Here is an 11159-nt window from a genome sequence, read left to right as displayed (position 1 = left end):
CCATTCATCCACGGCCCTGTTGGAATCCTCGTCTGCGACAGCGCAGTCCAGGCGTTGAATTCCAGGAAGAGCCAGGTCTCTCTGGTTCAGTTTTTCGAGAAACGAGGAAAGAAGTCGCTTATTTAAATGGTCAGTGAGTGTCCTCTCTTCAACTTGGTCCTTGTCAACGTCTAGCTGTGCGTATACCTGCGAATTCGCGTCGCCTGTTTCTAGTGGCGCGCCCGTTTCGTCGTAGGACAAACCATTCAAATGTCCGTCGCTCCCTTTAGACTCTTCTTGGCCTCTGCTACCACCACAATCACCAGCAGCTTCTGACTCCATTTCCACCGACGTTAAAGTAGTCTGCAGCGCCACATTTTCTAGTTCTTTAATTCGTTTGCTTGTACGTGCATTTACTGCATCGAGGCGTGCATGAATAGGTTCATTTCCAGCCAACTCTGAGCCGTTGTTGAGATCCTCTCCTGCTTGCTCCATAATGGTCCACGTCATGCGCAGTCAGTGCAACGTAAAGCACCCTCTTGTGGTTAATGTGGCGCATTGCTCTCAGACTAAAACGTTTTTTTATTTTAGATTATTTTAAATAATTGTATTAAGTGCGTGAATACAGTACAGTGTTGTGTATGTGCATTTCTATGTCAAACTATTTTCTGTAAGCTAATTTAATAAAAATGTGGTTCGGAATCAGATTTTCTAGAGGATAACGTCATTTAAATGCTGCCGTTTCCTCCTGTACGTCATTTTTGTGCGTCACTTACGGAAGGGGGGTGGTGGATGCCCATTCGAATCAACAATCCTCTGTTGTCGTTCAGGTACTGCTTATTTTCCTAACTAATGGTGCGACAAAACATATTGCTTTGAATGGTTTTTGACATATTTTATTAACAGTGCTCCTCCGTAATCTTCGGACACTTGCCTATCGCCTTCTCAGGCATCGACGTTAGCTAGCACAGCCAGCAGCCAGCTATCTAGTTAGCTTTCCAGCTATTCATTTTTGACACAGTTGTGTTACTGTAGCCACTTTTACGATTTAACTGTCAACCTGACTCGCTAGACATGTCTAGTGCTCTCTACGAACTGATTGCCCAGGTGGCTTGTCCATTTTCGCAGCTAGATAGCTTTCAACAAATAATGTCCCTGTACATTTCACTCTTTGTCCCCAGTAGCTGAAGAGTAGCCATTGGAATGCCGAAAAAGTTCCAGGGCGAGAACTCCAAGGCGGCCACTGCCAAGGCCCGCAAGGCAGAGGCTAAAGCGGTGGTAGACGCCCGCAAAAAGCAGGAGCTGGAGGACGCCCTTTGGCAGGAGAACGATAAACATGTGCTAAAGAAAGAGCAGAGAAAGGTGAGCCACACCTCGCAGCGCGTCTGTAAAGATTCATGATGTGAAGCTACTTGACAGAAGTCATGCATCTGACGACGGCTCAGTCACCTCTCCGCCTGCATTGAAATTCAAATGGGTGTCATGCAGTTCGTATCAGACTACACAGTTCTGTGTACCTCTACACAGGATGACAAGGAAAAAAAACGTCTGGAGGCTTTGGAAAGAAAGAAGGAGAATCAGCGACTCCTGGACGAGGAGAGCGCAAGGATCCGGGGAAGAGCCACCGCGGAGCTTGCGACCGGCAAAGTCACCGGCAAGGTCACCAGGGCACAGATTGAGGAGACACTTCGCATTGAACAGCAACAGCTCGAAGAAGAGCCCACACTGAAAGGTTACAGTTCCAAGTCCCTCTCTCCAGTCAATAATATAGGCCACGATGTAGGCTTGTGTAGTCTCACTGTTTCTCACTGTCCTTTCCCATCTCTCTGACTGCCTTTCTTTCTCTCTTACTCTCTTCCCTCCTGCCTGTCCCACTGTCTGTCCTCTCTCGCTCTCTCTGTCCTCTCTCTCTGCCTCTCTCTCTGCCTCTCTCTCTGCCTCTCTCTCTCTCTCTGCCTCTCTCTCTCTCTGCCTCTCTCTCTCTCTCTGCCTCTCTCTCTCTCTCTGCCTCTCTCTCTCTGCCTCTCTCTCTGCCCCTCTCTCTCTGCCCCTCTCTCTCTCTACCCCTCTCTCTCTACCTCTCCCTCTCTCCACCTCTCCCTCTGTTTTTCAAATCCTTGTCTTCATCCCTCCCTTTTTTCGGGCCCTCTATTCCCGTCTCCAGAGAAGAGCCACCTGGAGACTCCCCTGGAAGAGAACGTGAACAGGATCGTCTTTGAGGAAGGGGAAGTGGAGGCCAGAACCATAGAGGATGCCATCTCCGTGCTCAGGTGAGCGCTAGGGCCACTAAACGGAACATACTACTACCATTACTATTACTACTCCTGATAATGATGATACATCTGATTTGTAATGCGCCTTTCTTGCACTCAAAGCACTACAGCATATTAGAATGCTCTTGTCCATGCTGAAGATTGGGACAAGTAAGCATGTGTCTTAGGAATCAAGTTGGGATCACTGAGTACGTCACTGTACGCTCTCCCATACGGCACAGTTGGTCTTATTGTGGTCTGTGGCTTTCCTCCCAGCACGAGCGAGGAGGTGGACCGCCACCCCGAGCGCAGGGTGAAGGCGGCGTACGCGGCGTACGAGGAGGCCAACATGCCCCGCCTGAAGATGGAGAACCCCAACATGAGGTTGTCGCAGCTCAAGCAGCAGCTGAAGAAGGAGTGGATGAAGTCTCCGGAGAACCCCCTCAACCAGCATTTCAACACCTACAACAGCAAGTGATCCGGCTCTGGGAAACGAACTGTGCCCGGCACACTGGGGGGGGATATTACTTTTTGGAAGATGCAACTCGTTTATCGTTTGTTCCCCCCCCCTTATCATGAAGTACGACGCGGGGGGGGGGAGCCTTCTCCAATCAAGGAGTCGTGTCTGCAACAATCCACTTCCCTTTCATTTGAAAATCGCTGGTTGCAAGCCACCAATTTTCACGTCGGTGTGCCCAATGGTGAGGCCTGCATACAGGGTGAAGTTGTTTTTATTTCTGGTATTTAAATAAATAAAAATGGGAGGCTGAGGGGTGGCAGACGTGAAAAACGAATTAAAGTAACTTATTTCCAGTTGAATCACCCATTTTGGTTCTATTTATTTTGGATTAGTTTGGCCGTATTTGTGTTTGACAGCATTGCATGATGGCAGCCCTGCAAGAAGCTGGGAAGTGAAATCCTATTTGCTTGACAGTTCCTTTATGGCTCTCCGTTATTTTGCAGAGGCGCTTCGGCTGAAGTTTCCGATACATACTCCAGATGCTTTTTGCTACAGTTACTAACAAGGGTCTCAATAAGTCGTGCGATACTTATAATAATATAATTATAAAGAAATATCAAGGAGTGCTTTACCAGAGTACAGTTAGAAAATCACCACTTGTGTAGATGAGGTGTGATCATCTTTTCTGCACAAAGAGGGGAGTTTTTTGGGCACGCCGACATATCAGCTGAAATGATGGCCATTTCATTGGTTGTATTGCAGTCTTGATTGTGATATTTCATTGAATCCAAAACCCTGTACTGCAGGCTCTCTGCATTTCATGAGTTGCGTTTGAAGACCAGCTGGCACTTCAGTACCCAAACTGTTTTCAGGGAACATAGCGAATATCTAACGAGGTGTGATGTCACACAAAAAGGTGCTGTCATGTGACCTGGAGCCTCGTGCATGCCTTGAGTGACTGATTCAAAAGCTTGTCTGCAGCTGAGGATGCTATATCACAGAGTCAATTTATTTGACGCTAGTTCGACTGCATTCTTCTAGACCATTCAGTCCAAAAACAATATCTAAATGACTGATAGCTGAGTGAGTTGACTGAGGACTCAGACGCATGATCAGATAAATGAAAACAGGGATTATATTTGCTTTGCTCTATTGTAGGTGCCAGTACTTTGCAGGTCGATGAAATTGTGCCTCTTAACCCTCGTGCTGCCTTCGGGTCACATGACCCAAAGGTTCATAACGAACCATCGTTGTGTTTACCCAATTTTACCCAATACAAAAACAAATTAAAATAATTTTCTTTTAACCTTTGCAATGTGGGGGGTCTGAGACAGCCTAGCTGTTAAAAGAAAATGCTTCACTTTGTCTTTGTATGCGGTAAATCTGTCGCAATACGAAGGTGGGTCACAATGACTGATGGGTCAGAATGACCCGAAGATAACACAAGGGTTAAAATGATGAAATATTACAAATCATATAAACAATTTATAACCAGTGTGGCTTTTCAGTTTCTGTGACTAAACTAACACAAACGCAAATAAATTGCATCTTCCAAAGTGTACTCTCGTTGCCTCCTATCTGTCGGCCTATTACTCGGGGCTCGAATGAAAATAAGAGTACTTCCACTTTACCCCAAAAGGTATTGGTACATTTATTTGATGGAGCCTGGCAATTATTTATCTGATTGGTGACCTGTGCTCTGCCATTCTTCTTTACAAAGGTTTGTTACAGCGCAGCAACATTCAGATGCTGAAATGCTGACCCCAGCACCCAGCTGTCTTTGTGGTTGTGCCTGTTGCCAGGAAAGAGAAGAGCAACTACAGTTAACGCAGCATGGATAACAAGGTTAGGGGAAAGGATCAACAGCCTCATCTACCATTTTGGCCCCTTATTGGGTTCTCGTGCGTTTGAATTTCTTAAGCCTTCAGAAGTATGCGGCTTCAAAATGTGTTACTGTGTGTTATTTCATCTTTTGCTCTGAATCTGAGCTCCCTTGTGACAAAGCGAATCAGCGAAATAAGCATAGAAAAGGGTTGCTCTGAAAAAGAGTGATATTCAGGGTGCATCAGTTAGTGTCCATTAGATATAGTAAGAAACAGGACCTTTTTTACCACAAGAACAAAAAACGGCAGAAAATAAACGGAGTGCATTTTTCTGAATACAGGATAGTGTACTGTACACAATGGAAGGCGGCCAGTGCTCCAGCATATCAGAAAGGGATGTGATGTATTTATCACTGTGTTCTTGCTGGACTCATTCGTTCCCATCCGGAAAGAAAAGACACTTTGTGCCATCTGTTCTTCTGGTGCAGAGAAGATGATAAGAGGCCCTGTGAAGGCCTTTGAACTGCGTAGCATCAATGGCAAGTTTCTCTGACCCCTAATTACGATTCTGAATTCAAATCGTCCCTTCCTCTCGCACACACACACACACCTCTCACAGCTCGCGACAATTCCCGTCTATTTATGGACGCTCTTTGAGGCCCACGTATCAGTGAAATGTCCTGTTTTTGTTGTTGTTGCTTTAGATCCCATGTCACATGTTTGTCTGTGTTCCGCAAGGACCTGTTGGTTTTTTTCCCCTGGGTCCATTTGCATCTGGGCCTCTTAACAAGCTGAGCAGCTGCCCTTCCTTCACTTTGAATCCTAATGATTACTTTCAAAGGAAAGCTCCCCTACACTAGCCCTGTCAAGTGTGGGGACCAGGAGGAGTCTGTGTGCTGTTGGAAGACGCTCATCTTCACTGTGCCTTCCAACCGGCCAAGACCACTTCTAATTAGCAACCTGCGTCTTCGAAGATTGGAGAGAGAGAGACAGGAGTGAGAGAAGAGGATGAAGGTAAGATGCGCAGCACAAGTTACGAGCACTTGCAATCCCATATGAGAGTGGAAACGTTGCTTATTGTTGATATGAATTCAGGAATAAATGCGTGGATTTGAATGACTGTTTTTAAACACAAAAAAAGTGTCTATTGTTTTCCTTCAGTTTTGCAACTGTTTTGACCAAGGGTTACGTTCAATTTTCGTTTAAAACAATGTACATAAAAAAGAAAAAGCTCAGTTCTGCCCTGATCACTTGAATAATTTGTGACGCACTTAATATTAATTTGTGTATATATTCCCACATTGCTCAAAGTAGTCATATTTAAGTGGTCGTAATGTATAGTAGCAAATCCATTCAGATATGTTTGGATTATTATCTATGGGTTTAATTAATAGAGAAATCCATAGAGTCTCAGCGCTAATATGCTGATTTCCCTTTGGTGAGGTAACATCAGGGGGGCTCATCTGGTTCTGACAACAGCTTTTGAGTCACACATGGTTCTGTGAGACACAATCAAATACAGTTCCAGTTTAAGGTGAGCACTAAATAGAAAAATCTCAAAACACTCAAATATTACATTATTACCATTTCCATCCATTTCCATTTGTAATAAGTGTAAAGATTGTGTACGTGTACTGGGAACAGTCTCTAATCAAATATTGAATCTATTCAGTCTGGAAAATAGGTTGTTTTGAAAGACAAAATATCTATAATCATTGCGATATCCATTAATTTTTTTTCTGCTGTTTTGCAGATTCTTCTCTTGTGAATGCCCTATAACCAGGATTTTTAGAATACAACGGGCAATTACTCATCAACTTAATCATTGAATATCTAGCATCGCTAATCTTCTCCTGAGGCCCATCCGCTACACACGCTGACATAATGAGGCTGGTTTTGGTCAAACCCACCAATGCAACACACCGTCTCGACTCAACTGGAGATAGGCGTCTTGACCGTGACCCTGAACACTGCAACTCAGGGGGGGCATCTCCTACCGGACCATCCGAGGTCATGAGATATCAGTACTCTGGAACAGCCCTCCATCCCCGGGCCTCGACGCGAGAACGTGGCGGCAACTTTGCCACAACAGTTTCCTCGCACGCAACCACAAACGGAGTTCCCCTGCTGCCCGTTTCTTCTCCACAACCGTCTCCCCTCAAAACGCGGAGCACCACGCTTTCGCAATTGAGCAATCAAGACCTGCTTCGTTTCTGCAGTCAGATAGGAAGCCCCCCTGATCTTCACCTGGGCTCGGTTCAGTCTGCTGAGTGGCATGGGACCGACATGGGCCATCCCAGCCAGGTGTGTCGCTGCGATGGTCCTTCTCTCAACATGCTCCAGGATTCGGAGGCAGCCAGTTTCCAGCCTCGGTCCAAGCAGGGCTTCCTCAAGGACTGCCTCACCGGGTTTTCCAAGAGTGGAAATCTTAGCACTAAGAAGCAACCAAGGTCCTTGGTGCCATCGACAATAAATATTTTCCCTCAAGTCCTTAATCAAGAGGATGACATGAAAGAGATGGTTAATTGCTTCAAGGATAGTTTCATGTCCCACTGTGAAGGAGATGGAGAATTAAATGAGCATCACCAGCAAAAACAAAACAACCATTTTAAACTCAAAGATCATCATTTACCTCATGTTTCGACCGCCGAAAACTCAGACCATCTTCTCAACATCCCTTTGCATTCAGTCGAATCCAGTGAAGCCAGACGGCACCTGATTTTCTCCCAGCGTCAAGGGGAGCAGCAACCGTCATTAACGCCTCAGAAGACGTCGGGTCGAAGTCCACGGAACTGCTGTGTCGGTGACCTGGCCGACCTTTGCGGGAACCAGCCACAATTGCTTCAGCAGTATCTACGGCAAGACTCAGATCCCCAACGTGGTTTTCACCGAAACACCTGGACTTCGGATGACAAAAAACAACCCGTATGCCCAAAGCATCACCAGTTCCCGGCTTATCCTCCATTCACCAGCACCCCTCGTGTAAGGAGGTCGTCTGAGGCGGCCAGCAAACACGGAAGTATTTATTCTTCTACAAGTAGCCATCGCTGGCAGGAGAATCATTACTGTAATGAGAAGAGGAACAAGCAACCGGATAATCAGGTATGAAACCTAATAAATGCCAATTTAACTTCGTTATGTACAGTGAGTCGCTTCGACAACATTATTGACGGCCTGCTTTGTGTCCTCAATTGATGACTCTGTCGATGAAGGCCCTTTAAAGAAGTTCAAAAGCAGAAATGTACGTTGTCTCCCTGTTCCTTCTTAACGAGCAAACGCTCACTGTTACCATGCAGGGCCAAGACGGGTCTAAGTCGTCCCTCTCCAATTGTTCTCCAACCCCCTTAAACACCTTCCCGACCGGTGGCACCTTCAATGGAGACGCCGCGAGACCTCTGGAGAGCCACGGGACTTCCGAGAGTCATTTGGTCGACCCGGCCTTTGAGAGACAGCCTGTCCAGAGCTCCTTTTTAGAGGAGGTCTTTTCGAAAAGCGTCGGCGAGGACTCGAGTAAGGCCTGCAGCGACAGCCTCACCAGGGACGGAGGCGAGGCGCCACAGAGGAAGACGAAGGACATCGGCTACCGGCTGGGCCAACGCAGGGCCCTCTTCGGGAAGCGCAAGCAGCTGAGCGACTACGCGTTGATCTGCGGGATGTTTGGGATCGTCGCCATGGTGGCCGAGACGGAACTGTCCTCCGTCGTTTACACCAAGGTAACAGGGGAACCACGTCCGTTGCCGCTATCAGCTGTAGAAGAAGAAGTCTGTTTATTTGGGGGGGGGGGGGGGGGGGGGTTTCGGTTGAGGTTCCCCGTGTTGTTTATCGTGTTGTCTGCTCGTTCTGGCTGCAGGCATCGACGTACTCCTTTGCGTTGAAATGCCTCATCAGTCTCTCTACTGCTATATTGCTAGGCCTCATTCTGATGTACCATGCCCGGGAAATACAGGTCAGTATACAGGGCCACCCATCCTTCGGGCATTTTTGTAGAACTACACAACACTTCCGTAAACGCATAAAGAGAATAGGTTCTCTTAATACTAATCTGTCAAGGCAATTTACATGTCTCCGAACGCCTTGTTCATGTTGGTTTGAATATCCCCGTTCTCCCCCTCTCTTCTCCCTCCTAATGAACAGCTCTTCATGGTGGACAATGGAGCGGATGATTGGAGGATAGCCATGACCTATGAGCGGATCTTCCTGCTCCTCCTGGAGCTCCTGGTCTGTGCCGTGCACCCCATCCCCGGCCAGTACGCGTTCGCCTGGACCACGCGGCTGCCCTTCGCCAACCCTCCCTCCGCGGCCAAGTCCGACATCGACATCGTCCTCTCCATCCCCATGTTCCTGCGCCTCTATCTGATCGGCCGAGTCATGCTGCTCCACAGCAAGCTGTTCAGCGACGCGTCCTCGCGGAGCATCGGAGCCCTGAACAAGATCAGCTTCGACACGCGCTTCGTCATGAAGACTCTGATGACCATCTGCCCCGGCACCGTGCTTCTGGTGTTTAGCGTGTCTTGCTGGATCATCGCCGCGTGGACCGTCCGCGTGTGCGAGAGGTACATCGCAGGCCCGACATGTCACCTGACGCGTCGCGACTGCGTTTCTTTCCCTCTCCTCGGGATTATTATAACTGAGTCCTTTCTAACTGAAAAACATCCATGTCGCTGCTTTTCAAATTCATCTAAAAGTAACATATTTCAACTTTGATCTCTCGAGATGTATTTGGTCCATAGTGATCACCAGTGACGACCTATGACCCTTGGTGCATTTCCTGTACGTCCTCAGGTATCATGACTCTCAGGGGGTGACCAGTAACTTCCTGGGAGCCATGTGGCTCATCTCCATAACCTTCCTCTCCATTGGCTACGGAGATATGGTTCCTCACACGTACTGTGGTAAAGGAGTGTGTCTACTGACTGGGATCATGGTGAGAGTTTAAAAAATATATTTTTTTATCATAGTAACGGGATAAATATGAGCTAGGGACAGTATTGAAACTTGTTAGATGTCTCGCGTTCTGTTCTTCTCGGTTCGAGCTGAATCAGAGCCATTTCTTGTATTTCTTGTCAGCATTATTGAGTATGTTTACACGTTCCAGGGCTTTGTCCTGGTGAAATGGGAATGTTCATGACTTAGACTGTCTGTAGGGCGCTGGCTGTACTGCGCTGGTGGTCGCCGTGGTTGCGAGAAAGTCTGAGTTAACCCGGGCTGAGAAGCATGTTCACAATTTCATGATGGACACCCAGCTCTATAAACGGGTGAGTGGAAAATATATAAAACGGTGTGGGCTGCTGTTTTGGTTTTGTTTTTTTTGGTACTGTAACATACTTCTTCTGCTTGTTACCATGGGACATTTCCACAGGTGAAAAACACAGCAGCTAATGTCCTCAGGGAAACATGGCTCATCTACAAACACACCAAGCTGGTCCAGAAGATCGACCACGCAAAGGTTCGCAAACACCAACGCAAATTTCTGCAAGCTATTCACCAGTAAGTATTGATTTACAACCTCCAAGTGCCACCATAGAACATAATCCATATCGTGTACAGCATGTCTGAAATGACTTTGCTTCCTCCAAGGCTACGCAGAATTAAAATGGAGCAGAGGAAACTAATGGACCAGGCCAACACGCTTGTTGATTTAGCAAAGGTAGAAACGTTAACCCTTCATCATTCACTTCCTCTCCCTTGTCATCCTAATCCCTGTCATCATAATCCTCCTCTTCATCATTCTCACATATTGTACACCCATGGTATTACTGACCACGGCTAGTTTTTCCCCCCATGTTGCTCTGCAGACACAGAGCATGATGTATGACTTGGTCTCAGATCTCCAGCGGCGTAGCGAGGAGATGGACAGGCGGATGGAAACCTTGGAGGGCAAACTAGACGCAATCCTCCTCAGCCTGCAAGCCCTACCGAGCTCTCTCTCTCAGGCAATGACTCAGCAGCAAGCGGACTTCCTGGATGGCCTGCTGCACCGGGTGCGGGCAGCATCGTTAGTCTCTGCTCCTGACCTGCCATGTCCATCTTCCCTGACATCCGAAATCTTATTGCACAGTGGATCGCCTGCTCACATTCCTGAAATCTGAATGGATCAATTCGATGTTTATTTGTGATATTTGTGTCATTATCAGAGAGTTTCTACTTTATCTAAAGTATCTGTACGATGTTTTGGGACTTTAATTTCCCACAGGAAGAGCATAATAATTGTCCACCGGATGGCGCTATTAACTTTTGTTTGACACTACATTGACAATTATATGGACAACATTAGAGGATTAAAACAACTTTAACTGAGCTCAAAGTGTATTGGTCTATTTAAAGGTATTTTGTTTGAATTACTTGTTACTTACATAGAGAATCCGGGACAATGTAGTTGCATTTCATTAATGTTTCTTACTCCGTTATTTTTTATTATTAACCTGTATTTATTGAACCCCCATCTCCTATCGGTTAGACATATGCTATGTGTTATCTTCTTCGGGCACTTTGACGCAACATAAACTACCGTAAGTCAGAAAGGTGGGACCGTGGAGGCAGGAAACCAAGTCGTTGAAAAACAATGGAGTCTGGGTAATAAGCTACCCCCTCCTCATTGTGTGAGAGGACCCGAGTTTGTGATGGGGGTTTAGAAACAAACATGTT

At 46.7% G+C, this 11159-nt stretch overlaps 2 protein-coding genes across 2 annotated transcripts; both read left to right on the top strand.

The window, feature by feature from the left end:
- The first annotated feature begins 733 nt into the window (after window positions 1-733).
- Window positions 734-4250, top strand: ccdc124 (coiled-coil domain containing 124). Its single transcript, XM_062450784.1, has 5 exons — window positions 734-809; window positions 1164-1341; window positions 1507-1711; window positions 2144-2249; window positions 2508-4250. The coding sequence occupies exons 2-5, from the start codon at window positions 1183-1185 to the stop codon at window positions 2707-2709; spliced, it is 672 nt and encodes a 223-aa protein (XP_062306768.1). The 5' UTR covers window positions 734-809; window positions 1164-1182; the 3' UTR covers window positions 2710-4250.
- A 1283-nt stretch (window positions 4251-5533) lies between these two features.
- On the top strand, window positions 5534-10802 carry LOC134011364 (small conductance calcium-activated potassium channel protein 1-like). The gene is made up of 10 exons (XM_062450962.1): window positions 5534-6048; window positions 6268-7616; window positions 7811-8227; window positions 8365-8460; window positions 8649-9067; window positions 9297-9438; window positions 9659-9769; window positions 9874-10001; window positions 10092-10161; window positions 10310-10802. The coding sequence occupies exons 2-10, from the start codon at window positions 6399-6401 to the stop codon at window positions 10601-10603; spliced, it is 2895 nt and encodes a 964-aa protein (XP_062306946.1). The 5' UTR covers window positions 5534-6048; window positions 6268-6398; the 3' UTR covers window positions 10604-10802.
- The last annotated feature ends 357 nt before the right edge of the window (window positions 10803-11159 follow it).

Source organism: Osmerus eperlanus, chromosome 24 (genome assembly GCF_963692335.1).
Source record: "Osmerus eperlanus chromosome 24, fOsmEpe2.1, whole genome shotgun sequence".
Taxonomy (NCBI): domain Eukaryota; kingdom Metazoa; phylum Chordata; class Actinopteri; order Osmeriformes; family Osmeridae; genus Osmerus; species Osmerus eperlanus.
This window is presented reverse-complemented; position numbering and strand designations above follow the sequence as displayed.

What these genes read in the sequence shown, in the direction of transcription:
- ccdc124 (XM_062450784.1), top strand. Translation starts at nt 1,183, where the DNA reads ATGCCGAAAAAGTTCCAGGGCGAGAACTCCAAGGCGGCCACTGCCAAG. An exon ending in TAAAGAAAGAGCAGAGAAAG is followed by an intron (nt 1,342 to 1,506) that starts GTGAGCCACACC and finishes ACCTCTACACAG; the next exon opens with GATGACAAGGAAAAAAAACG. An exon ending in AGAAGAGCCCACACTGAAAG is followed by an intron (nt 1,712 to 2,143) that starts GTTACAGTTCCA and finishes TCCCGTCTCCAG; the next exon opens with AGAAGAGCCACCTGGAGACT.
- LOC134011364 (XM_062450962.1), top strand. Translation starts at nt 6,399, where the DNA reads ATGAGGCTGGTTTTGGTCAAACCCACCAATGCAACACACCGTCTCGAC. An exon ending in CCTCCGTCGTTTACACCAAG is followed by an intron (nt 8,228 to 8,364) that starts GTAACAGGGGAA and finishes TTCTGGCTGCAG; the next exon opens with GCATCGACGTACTCCTTTGC. An exon ending in ACCGTCCGCGTGTGCGAGAG is followed by an intron (nt 9,068 to 9,296) that starts GTACATCGCAGG and finishes GTACGTCCTCAG; the next exon opens with GTATCATGACTCTCAGGGGG.